At 44.8% G+C, this 18,210-nt stretch overlaps 1 protein-coding gene across 1 annotated transcript; it reads right to left on the reverse strand.

Moving 5' to 3' along the window:
• Positions 1-320: 320 nt before the first annotated feature.
• HPRT1 (hypoxanthine phosphoribosyltransferase 1) lies at positions 321-16,483 on the reverse strand. The gene is made up of 9 exons (XM_062612778.1): positions 16,323-16,483; positions 14,571-14,677; positions 13,148-13,331; positions 9,150-9,215; positions 8,168-8,185; positions 5,861-5,943; positions 3,513-3,559; positions 1,812-1,888; positions 321-1,215 (listed from the first exon to the last, which is right to left on the reverse strand). The coding sequence occupies exons 1-9, from the start codon at positions 16,347-16,349 to the stop codon at positions 1,168-1,170; spliced, it is 657 nt and encodes a 218-aa protein (XP_062468762.1). The 5' UTR covers positions 16,350-16,483; the 3' UTR covers positions 321-1,167.
• Between the last annotated feature and the right edge of the window lie 1,727 nt (positions 16,484-18,210).

Consider the following 18,210-nt stretch of genomic DNA (forward strand, 5'->3'; position numbering starts at 1 on the left):
AGGGACTTAGGAAATGGTTGTATTTGGATTTTTTACATGTGTGTGTGTGTGTGTTTCATGACCATATAATCTCCACTCTAAAGGACAGTGCTTAAACCATCTCTGACATCCAGTCTGGTTACGGAACATGCAAGTGTTTCAGTGTTTTCCCCCAGCACTTTTATCATCTCTCTTATAGACAGGACAACACCACCCAAAGGCTGTACACAGATAAATGCAGAGTTTGCCTCCACTGACAGAAACACTCAGGAAAAACCTCACTGAGAGGAAAATGTCAGAGCACTTTAATATACAGAATGAGGGGCATCGATGGATGGGGCTTATTTTAAAGAGACAGCCTTTATTTAAAGTACTTTGTTTTGCAGATCTTAGAAAGTAAAACATTACAATACCTTTTTTTTTCCCCACAAATATATTAAAATCGTTTAAATTTCAAAGGCAATTCCACTGACTGATGGATATTTGGAAAGACAAAAGAAACCTCTAACAGAAACAGGCAGCTCCACTAGAATGAGAACTTAAACATTCTGCTTTGTCACTCCAGCTCCTTAAAAAAGGAAGAAAACTACGAAACCAAAAGGACATTTTTCACCCAGGCTTTCCTTTACAGCAGTAAGGCAACTCCAGGAGATCTGAGCGAGCTCCTTGGAGAGTACAGATACTGTAACTGGCTGCTCCTCATGCTTTCTAACACCCAAAGGTGCAACGATCCATTAATCACATTTTGTGCATTAAAATATAAAACTTAAATTACAGCTTTTAAAAATATTACTCATAGACTTCCCTATCATAAAATGTTTGACATTTACAGTACTTGGAACTATTTCAGTTCTGGGTTGATGAGGTTTAAGCAATTTACCACTGCAAGAGTTAGACTCTGGAGCTCACAAACAGCACAACCCAACCAGGGGCAGCAATAGTCGGTAGAGTCATAGTGCAAATCAAAATCAGGAGTGCAGAATTGCACTAGTTGTTTCCATCTCTAAGATACAAATGAACAAGACGAGCTCTTATATTGTACATGCAATAAATTATAGTAAGCACAGGACAATGGGGGCATTCTACGAGTTTAGCTGGTGTTCCAGAGTTGAAGCCTGTGGAAGATGGGACTCGGTAAACAAAACCTGTGAAAGCTCTGTTGCCACACACAGCACTCCAACTGTGCTTTCATGCCTTGTACTTCTGCTTCCCCGTCTCGCTGATCACACAGATGTGCTGAAAGAAAACAAAGTCAGAAAAGTCACGTAAGAGACCAGTGGTTCACATGCATTTTCAGTAACGTGCTTCTGAGAGGAGCACAAGCATGCTACACGTTTCAGTGCAAAAGCCACTTGTGATGCTGCTTATGCAGAACACATCGAGCCTTTTTTTTGCCTAAAAATCTCAACATTGCCTTTTTTTCTCCTCCCCCTCACTGTCCCACCCAAAGTCTGCTGAGTGAGACCCAGATGAAGAACTAATGACTTAGAATTGAAGCTGAACCCCTTTTAACATCCAAGGTCTAACATAACCAAACCAATGCGCTTATTTGCTGTAGACATCGGGTAACCTCAAACTTCCACAGACTTATTTCAGAGCTCACAGGAGATGTGTCGCCTCAATTCTGCGTGCAGCAAAACAGCTTCTGGTTTCCTAAGAGCTCCAAAACGCTCTCGTGCTGCTCCAGGATCTGCTCTCATCGCTGCATCCCCAATGGAACGTTTGCACAAGAGGCATGATTTAGGGAGAAGGGAGGGTGATGTGAGGAGCGTTCCCTTCCTTCCTCCTCCCCGCTTTTGAATGCACAAAAACATACAGAAGAAATGACTTACGTTCAAATCTCTGAAGTATTCATTGTAATCTAGGGCGTATCCCACAACAAATTTGTCTGGCACTTCAAAGCCAACAACTGAAAAAGACCATAAGGCACCATCATGTTAGAAAAGCACTTCCTAGAGTTCACTGGACCTTTTTAACAGAGGCAGTGTGGAATGCTATAGAGATATAAGCATCCCCACTCATTTCATTTCTTCCACTCAAGTACCCTCAGTTAACATTTGAGCTCTTTTAAAAGTCTAATTGACTTTGCTGATTTAGTTTAACAACTAAAGCAAAATTAAATGGAGGCATTTATTGGCTCCCACACAGCAGCATGGTGCACGAGAGGTACCCGCAGGCATGATGAAAAGGAAGGTTCAGCCACCAGCTCCTTCAAAACTAAGGATGCTCAAGTCCAATAGGACTTTCTGTGAAAGGCTGGGAGAGGGAGCATGGGATAATGTGAGTATCAAACCCAGAGTAACTGCAGGGAAACCAACCCTTCACCCTTCAGGAACTGCCTGCATGGAGGCTGCTCTTGCAACTTGCAGGCAATGGCCTGACATGTAGGAATATACTATGACTGCTAAAGCACATCTTAGATGCTTATTCCCTGGTATAAATAGTAAAGAGCAAAGAGCACTCTGCTCTCTATGGAGTCACTCGCAGGTTACAGAAACAGGTAGTTTGGGTTGTTCTGAAAGGCTCCTCAGCACAGTTTTCCTCTATAAGGAAAACAGAGATGAATTGTACAGGTCAAAGAAAAGGCTGTGTGCACTTGTGGAAACGTGAAGGTGATGTTTACTGTCTGCTTGGCCTCACAACACAGAGGCCCAGCCTTGTTGTCTCTTCTTTCAGAGCTCCCATGTCCTGCACTGAACAGGTTGCCTCTGTGTACAGATGGCAAAATAAGGCAGCTGCTGCAAGATGCTCAGAAGCAGACCATTAACCCAGCTAAGCCAATAATAAGATCTCAGCAATGAGGGGCATCCTTGACTGAGGGGAGCACCTCAGTCAAGCTTTAAGGCACTGAAAATCTTCAGCTCCAGAGTATCTTACAACCCGGGAAAGAAGGAGGAAGAGGATGTGATTCTGCTGCTAAATTCACTCCACTTCCGCAGTGAAAGTACGTGGTTCAGATTAACAGGAATTTAGCCTCTGGAACAGGGTTACAACACAAAGCCCTTCCCAAGGCAGGAGGAGCTGTCACTCTGGTATCACTGTCTGCTGTGGATCCTGTTCCTTTCTTTATGGCCTTGGGACAGACAGGAGAAGATAAGAAGAGAGTAATTCAGATGGCCAGACATAACCTGGTTTCTGCCAATTTAGGCATCTTATCACAGTAAACCTTTATCAGACCTGCTACCCCATGTGGTCCTCCTACATCACTGGGGACACCCAAACAGCATGAGGTAACTAGGTGTAGGCACTCAAATCACTTCCAAGTGTCAAAGGTGTATCCAGCAGGTTCTGCTGACCAAAGCAATTTGACTACAACCGAGCTGGGAGGATTTACCCATGAAAAGGGTGTAACTCAGACCAAAATACCAAAGTTTGCTTTTCATACAGTAAAATGTCACAGAAAGTTAAGGGGAAGGAAAAATAAAAAGCATGAGATCAAATCCAGATTAATTCTGTCAAAGTAAGAGCAAAAGGGTACACAATACATTGACATCTGCTTAAAAATGAGTAATGGTTGTCAAGAGGTCACTTACAGTCTGGCCGATATCCCACGCTTCGAGGAGTTCTTTTTACCAACAAACTGTCAAAGAAAACCAATATAAAACTGAAACACAGAAAAGAACCACATCCATTTTGATGACAAGCAAGCCGAATCTGGAGCTTTGTGGGCAGAAAGGAAACCACCACTACACGTATTTCAAGCTGTTATTTGCAGGTGCAACAAATCCTAAGGACACAAGCAAAACTTTCTCAAAGCACAAAAGGTTCACAGCCTAAAGGGTAACTAACAGGTCTGCGAGAAAGGGGCCAGGAGATATGGAGCTGGATGGACTGTCATTGTGAAAAGGGTGTCAGGAACTTCAGGTGCAATTTAGCTTAGAGCTAAGGAGGTGACAACTTGGGATCTGGCCAGAGCAACTGAGCTCTTTTCAAAGGCATCAGTATTACAAAACAAAAGTTCAGCCGCTTCAGTGCAGTGCACCAGTGCAGTAAGTCCTCAACTGCTTTTTACTGTCAGTACTACTAACTCCATGAAGAAAATGTAATTGATTCTGATGGTCCTTCCAGAATTAAGTCAGAGGTGTAAAAAGCATGGAGATACAGAGCTGGGGGTACTGGAGCAGAGAGAAATGCCTTGCTAGTTTAGTCTGATTTGTTCTTTATTCAGTTGAGCACTTCCAACCCTCAGAAGAGGACTCCCCAAGCCTGACATCTGTCTGTCTGTGAGATACAGAAGCTTTAGGAGGAAAAGAAAAGGTGGCCAATAGATGAGCAGAAACAGAGGTCATCTTAGCTTTGTGCATTAAGCACGGAGCTCCTTCTCTCCCGGGTCACCCCTCAAGGGGTCAGAGTCAGTTTCCATTTTAAACAGTTCTAAAACTTCTAGTCATGAGAACTGGTCTCAGATTGGAGCAAAGAAACCCCCAAATCACATCAGCATTAATTCACATCTCCCTGCTACAGCTGCTTAACTGCCAAGGAGGAGGAGGGGAAAAAGGAAGAGAAGAGAGGCAAGTGAAGTGACTGAGAACATTACACTCAGAACTATCTAGAATGATCACGTTTGCCTCCTCAGGTCTTGAACAGACCCAAATTGCTGCAAGAGGTTCAAACAACAGGAAACTAGACTCTGCTCATACTACCTTATATTCATGCTGTACACTGCAGTGTGAGGGCACTCGTCAGTGACAAACACTTAAAGTTTGGCACACCTAATCCAGCCAGAGAGAAACCCTCAAGCACCTCACCTTCAGCAGGTCACCTCCAGATTATCAGCAGGAAGAGCTGTTCTCCTTGTCTAATGACTGCTTTGACATTGTTATGGCAACACAACTGATTAGATATCACTCACAGCTCTGCTTTATCTCTAATCCCCAGCACTCACTATGCTTTTCTTGTGAAATGCACACCCACAGCATAGTAGTGCAAAAGATGCAGTTTTAAAAAGGAAGTAGGAAGAATGTTGACATTGGTCAATAACCTAATTTTATCCTCAACATTTCATGTTCTTTGCAAGTTATTTAATTACAAACTGCTTCAAAACTAATGGATCCAAGTACATCAGAAAGCCTGGAAGAGCATATGGCTGGGTGACTGTCACAGAATGACCTCTAAAGCTCAGCTGCCCCATGCACACTACACAAACAATGCTGTTAAGTGTGCAAACTAATTTAATTCTACCATTAAAGGCAAACTAAAAAAGGTTTCTATCGCACAGGGACACCACAAGCAGAAACAAGTATGTCTGAATAGATATTGCATATATGGGAGTGACAACCACTGATTTTTTTACCTCCTTTTCTAGTAAAGGGCCACACTTATGAACTAAATGTGTGTTGAAAATAACTTTACCAACTCCAGAGGGCATTTTTAAGTACAAAAGATTCAAATTCTTCCTTATCTTTCTAAACCTAATGTGGGCTTAAGTGGTAAAATCCCCCAAATCTCACCATAATATAAGGAAAGACATGGCATTTTGTAGGCCAGGCTGGACGGGGCTTGGACCAACTTGCTCTAGTGGAAGGTGTCCTTGCCTGTGGCAGTGGGTTGGAACTGGATGAGCTTTAAGGTCCCTCCCAACACAAATCATTCTATGATTCCACATAGCAGGCGTACACAAGCTATTCCCTTCTGAAGCACTGAAATTCCTCCAGCAGCAAGACTGGAAAGGGCCAGCCTTAAACATATCTTCTCATAATAAGCAGAAATGCTTTTGGAGTTCATATACTGAACTTCAACAGAACATATCATATAGGACTCCTGCAGAAGTGTTCCCACCCTTTTCTCCCCCATGGAAATGTATTATGCAGTCTTTTTCTTAAACACTGTGTGTCCTGCTTAATGTGAAATACAGCACAAACAATCATCATGGAAAACTTACCTGGCTACCTTCACCATCTTTGGATTGTATTGCTTAAGTAGAGACAGCAATGTCTTCATTGTTTTACCAGTATCAATTATATCCTGAGAATAAAAAAACCTCACATAAGAAAGAATAGTAACCACGTCAGAGAAACATTTTCAAGCTCCCATCACAGAAACTGGTCATCCTCAACAGCATCCAAATATGCCAAAACCCTATCTGCGATCAAATATATGTGACACGTAACACCACGCTGTGCTTATGCAACTATGCTCAGTCAAGTGATCACACACATTAACAATAGTTCTTAATTGGGGATAACTGTGACTTTGAAAGCAGTTACTGAACTATGACATTCTTGGCTCCTTTTGGAGATTTTATGGCTTGTGCTCCTTGCAGCTATTAGACAAACAATGTTTAATTTGAACATGATAAGAGTAACATTAGTCTTGTGCTGAGCTCAGTTACAGCAAAGGGAAAACAAGCAGAACAACCCATTATTGCAATGAAAGAAAAAGGAGCGCAATTTACATCCCAGATCCAAGAAACAGCTGGAGAAATTGCACTGGGAATATCTGGGTGTAGTTCTGAAGTCTACACTCAAACGCGCTAAAAAGGGATTTTGACACACACACACTGCTTTTATCCCATCCACTGCACAGATAGGCAGAAAAACAGAGTATATGGCTTACAAGTGAGGATCAGAAACAGACTCCTCATCTGGACTGAAATAATAACACTGTCTTTAGAGGAACAGTCCATACCCTGGCCTGGAATCAAGGCTGTTTGAAGTGAAGGAGGCAGATAACACAGAAGCAGCAATGTCCTGGTTTCAGCTTGTTTTCCCATGACTCCCAATTAAAATATCAAACAAAGCAGCCATACCACCTTTCACAAGTAATGCTTTCAATCAGGGTTATAAACTCAAGAGAAGTTAAAGGCATACAGATACACAGATAAAAACAGAAGGTGGGGAATAAACAGATGTAGCTACTTCCACACTGTAAAACAGAGCTTATTACTGGGCATTTGTCATGTGATTATCTGTACACTGGAGGTGAATCTCCATTTTGATCAGCTTCTTTTGCACATTAAAGGGTTGCAATCTAGGAAAGCCTGGTGCTCTGGAGCATAAGATATTAAACCCCCAATAAATGTGCGTTTGTATTGTTTGACAGGTAAAACAGTGATCTGTAAAGGGTTCGTATTTGACAGTGTCTGAGACAAGTCATGGGGTAATGATTCACTGAAGACATGAGAAACTAACCTAGTTAACTGTCTGGGGCTTTAAAGACATACATTCATCTGCAATTGAGAGGATATGTAATTAAATACATCTGCCTATCTGAAGCAAAATATACTTTAAAGGACACCAGTGCTCACAGAGATGACTGCTGTATACATACTATTTTGGTAGGAGTTTTGGAACTGACTGTGCTTCCTGTGGAATAATATAACCTTCTCAAAGAAAACCCCAACAACAAAACATCCTTAAAACCACATTGTACGAGAGGAAACATCCTTCCTTTTGGCTGCTGAAGCAGTTGCCATAGCTGTTTCTTTGCTTACAAACAAGCCATTTCCATTATTTGGGGCATGAAGACATTATTAGGCTGTACGTCCACATTTGCTGCCTACTGCTGCTGCTTCCCTATCCTGAAATTGGCAATCTTACTGCAGAACAGCCCTGTCAAAGCCATATAAGTAACTCTGCCCATCAAGAGAGAGGTATGAGAGCAAGAATTAAGCAACTAGGCAACCAAACTGAGGTGTACTGTACCTGGTATCACCCAAAGCACCACGACAAAACAGAGGAATGGGAATTTAGCCACTGCAAGATGCTCACGGAGAATTACTGTTCTCTGTGGCACCACTGTCTAAACAAGCTACACACAGGGACACTGGGCTCAGACGTGTTTCTCATGTATTTTAGGATATTCCTTCAAGGAACATCTTTCTAGCCTTGCAGTTTAATTTCTAGCTCGCTGCTTTATAAACACAGAACAATAACATGCTTTAACACCACCTGATCAGGCTACTTTCTAAAACTAAACAACAAAAGGCAGTTTAGAATTGCCAGAATCCCAGAAAACTGAAAGCAAATGTGAACAATTTTACATGGATATTTTCCTTGCTAAATTTAGCAGCTGAATGCAACTGGAACATTCAAAGCACGGATAATGGCAAATTCAGAGCCCACTTGCAAAATTCAGGCCTGGAATCAGAAGCTAGAAGCCTTGAAACCAGAAACTGTAGGTTTTCTGGCTTAAGAACAACTTCAATTAGAACTCTTTTCGCAGCCACACATGAGAACATGATACTTACTTCTACGATCAAAACATTCTGGTGGGAGGAAAAAGAGAAATAAGAAAACTCCATTAACATTTAGAGAATATACAATTCTTTATATATATTAATCTCGAACTTACTAATTTTAATTGCACTTAAATAGTTGTACCACCATCACTTACGTTGGTTTACACACGTAACAGTGAATTCTATGTAGTTAACAAATCTGATGCTCCAATAACCATTAGCTGGCAATGAGATTCTCCTCAATGTCTCATGCTGAGCACAAAATGGTCTTTAAATTATTCAGACTTTGAGAATTCTAAACATATGCAAACGAGATAAAACAGAGTCTACACCATTTGTATTCTTCTAAAGCAGAGTGTCACACTAGAGACATGTATGTGTCTGTTGTTACCTACATCCTTTATGTTGAACTGTGACATACCTGCCTTAGACATCACATGTGTAAGGAGAAGGGTAAGGTAACATATTCTGACTGAGCAGGAGGCAGCGATGCTTTAACCCCAGATATCTGGCTCAGTGATCTCCATGGAGTCACTGGAGAACAGCAGATTCCCAGTTTACATTCTCCCATTTCCTTCTCACTGACTGTAACAGGAGTCTCCGTTGGTACCCTGGGCTGCGGATTACACATCTTAACAGCATGAATTCCCCTCCCTGTTTCAGTGAAACACCACTACAGCAAATAAATAAAGCTGCTGTCTTTTAAAGGCAGTTTGTAGACAACAACCCCCACAAGAGCATTCTTCTAAAGGCATTGCAGAAAAATCTCATAAAACTTTGCTGATGCTGAATGGGGTTTAGTTAGGTTCAGACTAAACTCACAGCTGTGGTGGGGCTTATCCACTCCCCTATATACAGTGGCAAATATTTAAATGAAACTCATTAGTTTTCATTTAACTCTGTTATCTTCACACAGTAAAAGAGCAGCCTTAAAACCATGCAGGTACGTGCGTTCTTGTGGCTTGGTTTGGATTTAAACAAAGAGCCATACCTTTCCAGTCAAGGTTGAGAGGTCATCTCCACCAATGACTTTTATATCTCCAGTTGACTGATCATTCTAAGAAAGAAAAGGGTGAGCATTAGCATTACCAGAATTAAAGTAATTGGGGTTTTTATTCCAGTAAATATCAAACCTGCAAAGTACATAACCAGTGAATGTTAATGCTTGCAAGAAACGGCACCAAAAGCATCTACTAGCTAAGAAACTGCAAGTGAAATTAAAAGGTGGTATTTCAGATTAAAGACTTTGACAAGCACTGTCAGTGCTTCTGTAACAATGCAAACAATAACTCAACTGAACAGCAGCAACCCCACTGCACTGAGAAAGTCCCAAAACAAAGACGTCCCAAATGGTGCTGCTTGACCTAGCAGATACACGCACTGCTACTGAAAGCCTGAGATACTGCCTGTGTCGACCACAAACGTGATTTAGTTGAGCACTGTACTCATAAAGCTAAAGGACATTTCCTGTGTTCACCCTATCTTAACATTATCTTCTTTAAGCTTTGCCTTATGTTACAGGATTCTCTCTTATCTATTCCTACGCTAACAGGGATTTCATCCTCCTTCCATGGAAGCATGTAAAAAAATCATCATTCCTTACAAAATAACAATACAGCAGATATGACAGGTAGTTTTCCATTAATTTATGGGCAGAGATGACTCGTACTCCTCAACAAATGCACAGGATCAGGTTCCTGATAATGTGTCTGGCTACAAAGCAACACACTATGCTCAAACAAGACATCACAGAACTGCAGGTTACTGTAAACCTTTGGCTTAGGCATGCCGAAGTATGATGATGAGCAGAGGAAAACCAACCTAACCAACAAAACCTTTCCTGCTCCTTGCCACCGCAAACCATACCAATTGCTACACTTTTAACAGCAACATAAATCTGCATTAGCACATAAACCTGCATTCCTATGCAGGGGCTGAGTTCCTGAGCAATGAAAGGATAAAACAAACCAGTTAAAGAATTCCTGACACTGGCTGCAACCAGATTTCCACTGGAAAGAACTTTCTTTAATGATTAAGCAGTGTTTCAATTACCTTCAGGTGCATTATTTCTGATGTCAGGACTGGTAAAGCTTTAATGCTCTGTGGTTTAACACATCAGAGTTTTATGTTTGAATCTCTTTTCACTGCCTCCCCCTTGTCACAACGGGAAAACAATAATGCTTACCAAGACTGTAACTCCTGACTCAAGCGATTCCAAGTTCACCTTTTAAAAAGGCACTGTAGGATCCTTATGGCATTTGCTCCAAGGCTTGATTACCCGAGATCTCTCAGGAACCCTCTGTGATCAGCCTGACCAGAGTTTAGCATGTACTCCACTGGCAAACCCTATTTCCCCAAGTGACAGAGCAACACATCCCTCGTCTTTTGACTGCCCTTCATGACTACATAAGCAACGTTTGCTCATTTCCAAGCTGAAACGCAGGAGACTGGGGAAAAGCCATTCTTCCTGCAGCACAAACAAAACTGACTGTTTGTCAGGGATACCAAGCTCTGGGGCTGTTCACAACCACCATCTTCCCATTTCTTAACAGCTTGCCAGATCATCAGAATTCATCTGTAAGGGCCTGGAAAAGCTGGAGTTCCGAGCAAAGTTTAATCACAGCTTGCTCACGTCAGTATTCTGAGAGAATTATTTTTGGGTGCACAACAGTATGAACTTTGCAATGCAATACAAAAAAAAAACATATGCTTGTAAATATTAAATGATCACTTTGAAACAAGAATAGAACCTCAATTATACCCATTTCAGAACCGTTACAGAAGTTCAGCTGCTTTGTTTATGTGCCCAGGGTATTTTTAACATCTTTTATCCAGTGTGTAAAGGCAGGCAATGTGATCTAGTAACCACATCCAAAGACAGCAACAACGAGCTAGCTTCACTTTCAACTGTCCATGGCAGTTTGTGATGGTTTTCTCCTCATTAAACATAGATGCTTCCATCTAGTAAAGCACAGATTAAGAACGACAGAGCAGATACAGCATTTGGACTCTATTAATGATGGAAGACCCAGTCAATCTGTTACATACAGCTCGTGTTAGGACAATTTTGCCTGGTCTATCAAGTTATGCAATCTAAAGGACATATGTCTGGATATTAATAACCACCTAAGAGAATCCACAGAAATTAAATACTCATAAATGCTGTAGCGGAGGCAATAGGTAACAGGAGCTCCTCACTCATCTAGGACAAGAAAACATTCTTTTATAGAATTGGCTGACAGAACTCAAAACCCGGAAGCCAACACCTCAAGGAAAACATTCTGCTTAGACAGCTTTCTGCCTAAATTCCTCCACTTTTCCTCTATTCTTTTCTATTACAAAAACAGGCTTTTAATTTCCTTAAAACTTATTTCGCCGCTCAGTCCCCTATTGATATCAAGGCACTGTAGTGGAGTAATAGAGGAAAGCAGCTAGCAGTAGCAGTAAAGAAATTAACCAAAGCATGCTCACACCAGTATGAGCAAAAAGAACATGCATGTAATAAGGCAGCCTTGCTTTTTAACAGAGGGTTTTCTCCAGGTGTTTCAAGCTATTTCTCCACGTTAGCAAGTAGAGAGAGTGAAAGGGTGCAGTCTTTATGTTGCCTTTTTAAACAAGCTAAGTAAGTGATTGGAAGCGTTCCCTTCCAACTTAAATACAGTGCAGAAGCACAGGGAGTGCCTGGTGAGATACAACGAACCTTTCTGCCCAGCCTTGCCTTCTCATTAAAGAGCATAGCTAAATCGCTGCCTCGTGCTCAACCAACATGAGCATGGTCTCCAGGGAAGCCCTGCATGGCCCAGCAGTGTAAATGCCTCAGGCACCAGGGCTGCTGGGCTTGCAAACAGACCAGCCCAAAGCCCCACGCAGTTCTGGGCTCCACCATGACATGTTAGCAGATAGCTCAACAGCAGTCCTGAACCGATGAGGTTCTCTGACAGTCCAAACTAAGTCAGCAATAACTCCTTCTCTGGTTGCACAGTTTAATGAAATGAAGGATGAGGTTGAGTTTCCAATTTAGTAATCTCTGTTTTTTTCTACTGGCACAGGCACTCATCTACAGCTGCAGCAAATAAACTACAGCACTGACTTGAATGCAGGGCTGCTGAGAGAGAACTCACAGCAGAACCTTATAAAACAATTCATTCCAACACTAAACTGAAACAAAACAAATGGAATTATTTCCATGCCACAGGTGGAACAAACTATAAATACCATCCTCAACACGAGTCCAGGCTGCTGCTAAGCCAGGAAGCACACAGTACCGACATACACTTGCTTCTTCCTTTGACCTGCCCAACATAACCTCGTGCTTCCTCCTATAAAACTCACACATGACCTCAGGTTACAGAAAGTTCCATTTCCCCATGAAGTTAAATCCTTGTGCTCAGAATGAAAACAAATCCTTCTCCAAAAATGCAAACTCAAAGCAACCTATGGCTAGTCTTGAAAAGGTCAAGCCACCGATCATAAATCTACATTTATGAATATACTATTTCCTCAAGGACAAATACAGCTTATTTTGTTCATCGTTTGGTTGAGCCAAACAAAAGGTGGGATAGGGAACTGGGGCAGAACTGTTTTTTGCAGCTTTCAAGTCTTCCTGTTCAATGAATGATGTCTAAACCACACAAAAATCCCTAGAATTAAGTTTTTATAACTGTAATTGTGGGAGAAATCTCTGTGTTATTCCAGATTGAGAGCTTTAGAGATGGAATAGTGCACGGAGAGGAAATTGTTTAACAAGTAAAGACCATGGAAAGGGTCTCTGTGCTCTGCATGATTTTACTGGGCTGTGGAGATAAAGGTCCAAAAGAAAACAGGTTATCTAATAAAGCAGAAAAAGAGTAAATTAACTTGTGACTCTTAATTCCCTTAATTATTTAATATTAGCACATTCTGGCAGCAACAATATTAAACCGTGACTGCTAGTAATTTGAAGTTAGTCATATTCATATAGAAACAGCACAGCACTGCAGAGATACTTACACAATAACTCTTCAACCTAATGAAGTCGACAGTCATGGGGATCGATTTGTCACTGTTTCTGTTCAGTGCTTTGATGTAGTCTAATAAATCAGCAAAGAATTTATAGCCACCTTTGAGTACGCAGAGTGCTACGATGTGGTGTCCTCCCATGCCCTTCATAATTTCTCGTGCCAGTCTCTCCGTCCTGTACAAAACCAAGAGAGAGTCAGCTCTCACAACACCCTGCATCTGCTCACTTACAGCAGCAAACTGGGAAACACGTTGTGCTCAGCAATAATTGCCTACCACTTTGGTTACTTTTACACATTATTGGTCAACACAAGTTCTGCTTTTCAAGGTTAATCTAACAGCAGTGCTGCCAAATGCCTTTGCTTTCATACATCACGCTCAGCCAAGGCAAAACTTAATGCTCTGAAGCTGTTTCACGCTGGGTATGTGACATGAAGATGTGTTTGCTCCTTCCAGAGACAGGTTCAGCTTCATGCAAAGAGCAGCATAAGCTAACACAACCCAAAGGGCAGCAGCCCTCACTATCCTGGGGAGCAAGGAAACCCTCAAACTGTAAACTACAGAGTGTATTTGCCAAGTCAGAATGCCAGCAAGACACTGGCATTCTGCAAGACACAATACCAAGGAAGCAGAGCAAGAGAACACTGCACTGCTCCTCCGCAATCACTGTTTCTAAATTTATCCTGTAATTTCTTTTAGAAGCACAGTATGTATTTGTTGTGTGCCAGAGAAAGCCTACGACTGCTTTAAGTCCATTACTTAATAACATGTACTTTGTCCAATTTTTTCCTTTATATGGACTTGCAGCATAAAGCTTTTATAGTATTTAAAAGCAGTAATTATAAGAAGGTTTGTATCTAATCAACCAGGACCACACAGGATCTAGATGCATTCCCGTTCACAAGATCTCCAGGAAGGTCTTCCACAGCACATCATACATTCTGGCAACCACAGGAGTGACAGGCTGATACCTGTAGGAGCCAATGTCTATCCCAGAAGGCAGGAGGAAGGTGGATATTACTTATCTACCACACAGACATGAGAAAGTCTAAGGTGATGTGATTAATAATTTCCTCTTAATAATATCCAATGGAAACTCAAGAGACTGTGGTTTTCAGACTGAACCGGCACAACGTTGTCTAACTGGGTTTTAAGGAGGTAAAAGATCAAAGAAACACTGGAAAGAAAGCCACAATATTCCCCAAAATTTCATGTCAGATTTCCAAACAACAGCATAACTGCAAATGTACAAACTCTTCCCAGCCAAACACCAGCTACTAGCACTGGGACTTCTTGGTCTCTAAATGAAATCTATTTAGACAGGCACCAGGCAGCAAAAACTATCCCTGGAAGATTGTTTATTCCAGCATGAGGGAATCAGCTGGAGCAGTGTGCTGTGTGAAGTCAAACCAACCTGTCCATGATGAGCCCATGAGGAATATAGACTTTTTCCAGATCATCTGCATAATGTTTAGGTATGCAGAACAAGTCCAGGTCGTAACCTTGCTCATCATCACCAATCTGAAACGGAAACAAGGTGAGATTTTTACCAAGCCTTACAGCAAGTCTGTGGTGAGAAACTGCTTTCGTAAACTACCAAACTCATTGCTCCCATCAGGATCACTGTAATTCCCTCCCTATGGAATTGTCACTGCACTGAACGCAGTGTAAAACGTAACCTAACAGAACCTACAGTTCTGCTAGATTCCTTTAAAAATGATCCATTCAAAAACAACCAAGGAGCTTTCTGCACCTTGGATTTTCCCAGTGTAACACAAAACCTGCATCTGCACGTAAGCGCGCAGAGGTTTAGACATGGACATTGTCCGAATCTCCACAACAGAACACAAAACAGCTTCAGGAGCACGCCAGGTCCTGCTGCTGTGAAACAAGCGTCCTCAGACCACCATGTGCAAACTGTGGAGGCTCAGGATCCTTCCGAATCTGAAATACAAGCCCTCCTTCAGCAACCTGTTCCACATGGGCAAATTCCCTGTAGGAAACAGCCTGCAACATTAGCAAGCGTACAGTAATTAGGACAAGGAATTAGTGTTTGAGTGTCATTATACCAAATGCAGCATCAAGAATGGCCTTAACCCTACTACAACCTGAAAATGACAATGTGTTTTTCAGTTGCTTCACTCTGGTTTTGCAGCCGAATGCCAGTCGATGTAAAACGAAGGTGAGAATCCCACAGGGAAAGCCGAAGCTCATCACTGGCAGTTCACTAGGGCAGGCATTTTAAGCATCCGTTCTGGCTACTGCTGCTCTTGCAGGGCACAATCATTTCAGCGCCTAACGAAGCACTTACCTGCCCGGCGACCTGTTTACACGGGCCTGTGGATCACCTAACGGGGAACTTCATGTCTATTTCACCCTCCCATCCAAAACAGGCTCTCTCTGAGCTCCCCAAGCACCGAGCCCCTCACCAGGGTTCCTGCAGTCCACGGCGTTTCCCAGCGGTCCAGACCCACCGTTATACCCAGCGTGTCTCCTAAACTTTCCTCCCTGCATTCGGCAAGGAACGGGCCCTTCCCGCAGGTCTGTCACTGCCGGCAGGGATGCACAGCCCTCAGCCATCGGGCACCACACGTATTTCATGAGCACTCGGCACCGGCTTTGTCAAACACCCAAACAACCCCCAAGAACCGCAGCAATAACGCAACGAAAACGCTCTCCCCGCGGGCACGCACCCAAACGCCAGCCCCTAAGGGAGCCACGGGCAGCCCGGCTCCCTCCCAGCGCGCTGCGGAGAGCAACAGGAATAGGAAGTTGAGCCGCGCCGCGCTCCGACCCGACCTGCCGGGAAGTTCCTTCACCTTCACCGCCGAGGCGCTGAGCCGGCTCCCGCCGCCGTGCCCTCGCTGCTCCCCTCCACCCGGCCCCAGCGGCGGCCCCGGCCCCGCTCGGGAGAGGGAAAGAGCCTCGGGAGGGAGCCGCGGGCCCGGCGCCGGGATCCCCTCAAGGTGACTCGGCGGGGCCGCGGCTCCCGCCGCTGAGGGACGCGCCGGCCGGGCCGCGCTGCCTCGGGGATGGCCAGGTTTAGGGGAGCAGGCGGGACCCTGCAGCGGCAGTGCTGCGGGCACCGCTCATGCGGAGCCCCGGTGCAGCGGGCCGGCTTCCCGCGGAGGAGCAGGGGGAGGGAGGCCGCGGCCGCCGCACTCACCACGATGCAGGGGCTGGGGGTCGCCATGGAGCGGGGCGGCCGCCGGAGGCGGCGGCTGCAGGCGGCGAGGAGGAGCGGCGACGGCGGCGGCGGGCGACGAGGAGCGGGAGGCACCGCGCCCCGCAGCGGCCCCCGGCGCCGCCTCCGCGCCCACCGCGCTCCCCGCCCTCAACATGGCCGCGGCCTGCAGCGGCGCGGGGACGGCCCCCACGCCATGGCGGGTGCCCGGCCCTCACGGGGGTTGTCCCCGTCCGAGCAGCGTGCACGGCTCAGCGCCATCCCTGCTCCTTCAGGGCTGATCTGCCCCAGCCTGGTTTGGGTTGGAAGGGTCCTTAAAGCTCCTGCCCCTGCATCCCTTGTCCCAAGCCCCTCTCCAGCTTTCCTGCAGCCCCTTCAGGCACTGGAGCTGCTCTCAGGTCTCCCCTTCAGGAGCCTTCTCTTCTCCAGGCTGCCCCAGCCCAGCTCTCTCAGCCTGGCTCCGGAGCAGAGCTGCTCCAGCCCTCGCAGCATCCTTGTTGATCACTTTGGGCCTTCCTGGAAATCCCAGGATCTGGTGGATCCTCATCCTCCTGAGGTGCAGCAAATGCAGCCCCTGGCACAGGCAGCTGGAGGTGGGTACCTGAACACCCACCAGACCTGCGCATGTAGTGGGGAGCTGGGGCAGGGCAGAGTCACCCGCCGTGACCCCAGCAGCACTGAGAGCTTTGTGTCGGGACAGTCGTGATAACCACATCTGGTGCTGCAGGAGATCGCTTGCAGCATTGGCTCCCTGCTAAATACATGGTGGGGTTTTCTCCTCTGCTTCCTGTGAGTGCGGTCACAACCAGCACCTGCCCGTGGCCCCTTCACAGATGCTGCTCAACATCTGACTTAGGGATGGGACAAGAGGAACCGGCCTCAAGCTGCCCCAGGGCAGGTTTAGATGGAGCTGAGGAACAATTCCTGCCCCAGAGGGTGCTCAGGCATTGGAACAGGCTGCCCAGGGCAGGGCTGCAGTCACCGGCCCTGCAAGTGTTCACTCACCGTGGAGCTGAGGCCTCAGTGCCATGGGGCAGAGGTGGCCTCAGCACTGCTGGGGTAAGGGTTGGACTGGAGAAGCTGAAAGGGCTTTTCCAACCTAGGTGATTCTATGATTTAAAAGCAGGCTTAGCACTGCCTTGACTCTGCCTTTCCAAAGGGCAAAGGAGGTGACAGGTCCCAGCTTCCCACACACAAATGGAAAGGGATCCCCTGAACCCCTGCCACCTCCCTGCACACGGTGGATAGAAGATGCACATGCCATTTGGTGTAAGATAAGGCCGATGCTGTGTCTGTAGTTGTCTGAAGGAAAAACTTGATCTTGAGGTAAAGTTATAAGCAAGCATGGAAATGCTTAGATGGCTCCAGTGGTCTCAAATGGGGGAAACCAAACCCAACCCAACAGTGTCAACTTTTCCTGTAGGTCTGGAGCTAAGGACAGTAGAACAGTGCAAATGGAAATCCATGGTTTCTTCGGTTCAAGGCCAGGTTGGACACAGGGACTTGGAGCAAGCTGCTCTAGTGGAAGGTGTCCCTGCCTGTGGCAGGGGTTGGAGCTCCATGAGCTTTGAGGTCCCTTCAACCCAAACCATCCTGGGATTCTCTGATCTAGTATTACTCATGTTGGCTCAGCAAACACAATGAATTCAACTGAAGTGTTTCTTTTTATGAAACAACTGATTGAAGCACATTTTGACGAAGCAAATAGGCACAATCCCTAAGGAACGCGGTATTATTGCAGCTAAGGTGTTCGGCTACAGCTGGGCGGGTTAACTCTGGAGTGGGAGGAAGGAGGCTTTATCAAATTGCTTATGGCAGCAGTAAGAAATACGCCCTGCAGCTAACTGATCTCAGGAACATGTCATAGCTG

The sequence above is a fragment of the Pezoporus occidentalis genome, unplaced genomic scaffold, assembly GCF_034315485.1.
Source record: "Pezoporus occidentalis ecotype Australia unplaced genomic scaffold, CSIRO_AGI_Poc_V1 ctg161, whole genome shotgun sequence".
Taxonomy (NCBI): domain Eukaryota; kingdom Metazoa; phylum Chordata; class Aves; order Psittaciformes; family Psittacidae; genus Pezoporus; species Pezoporus occidentalis.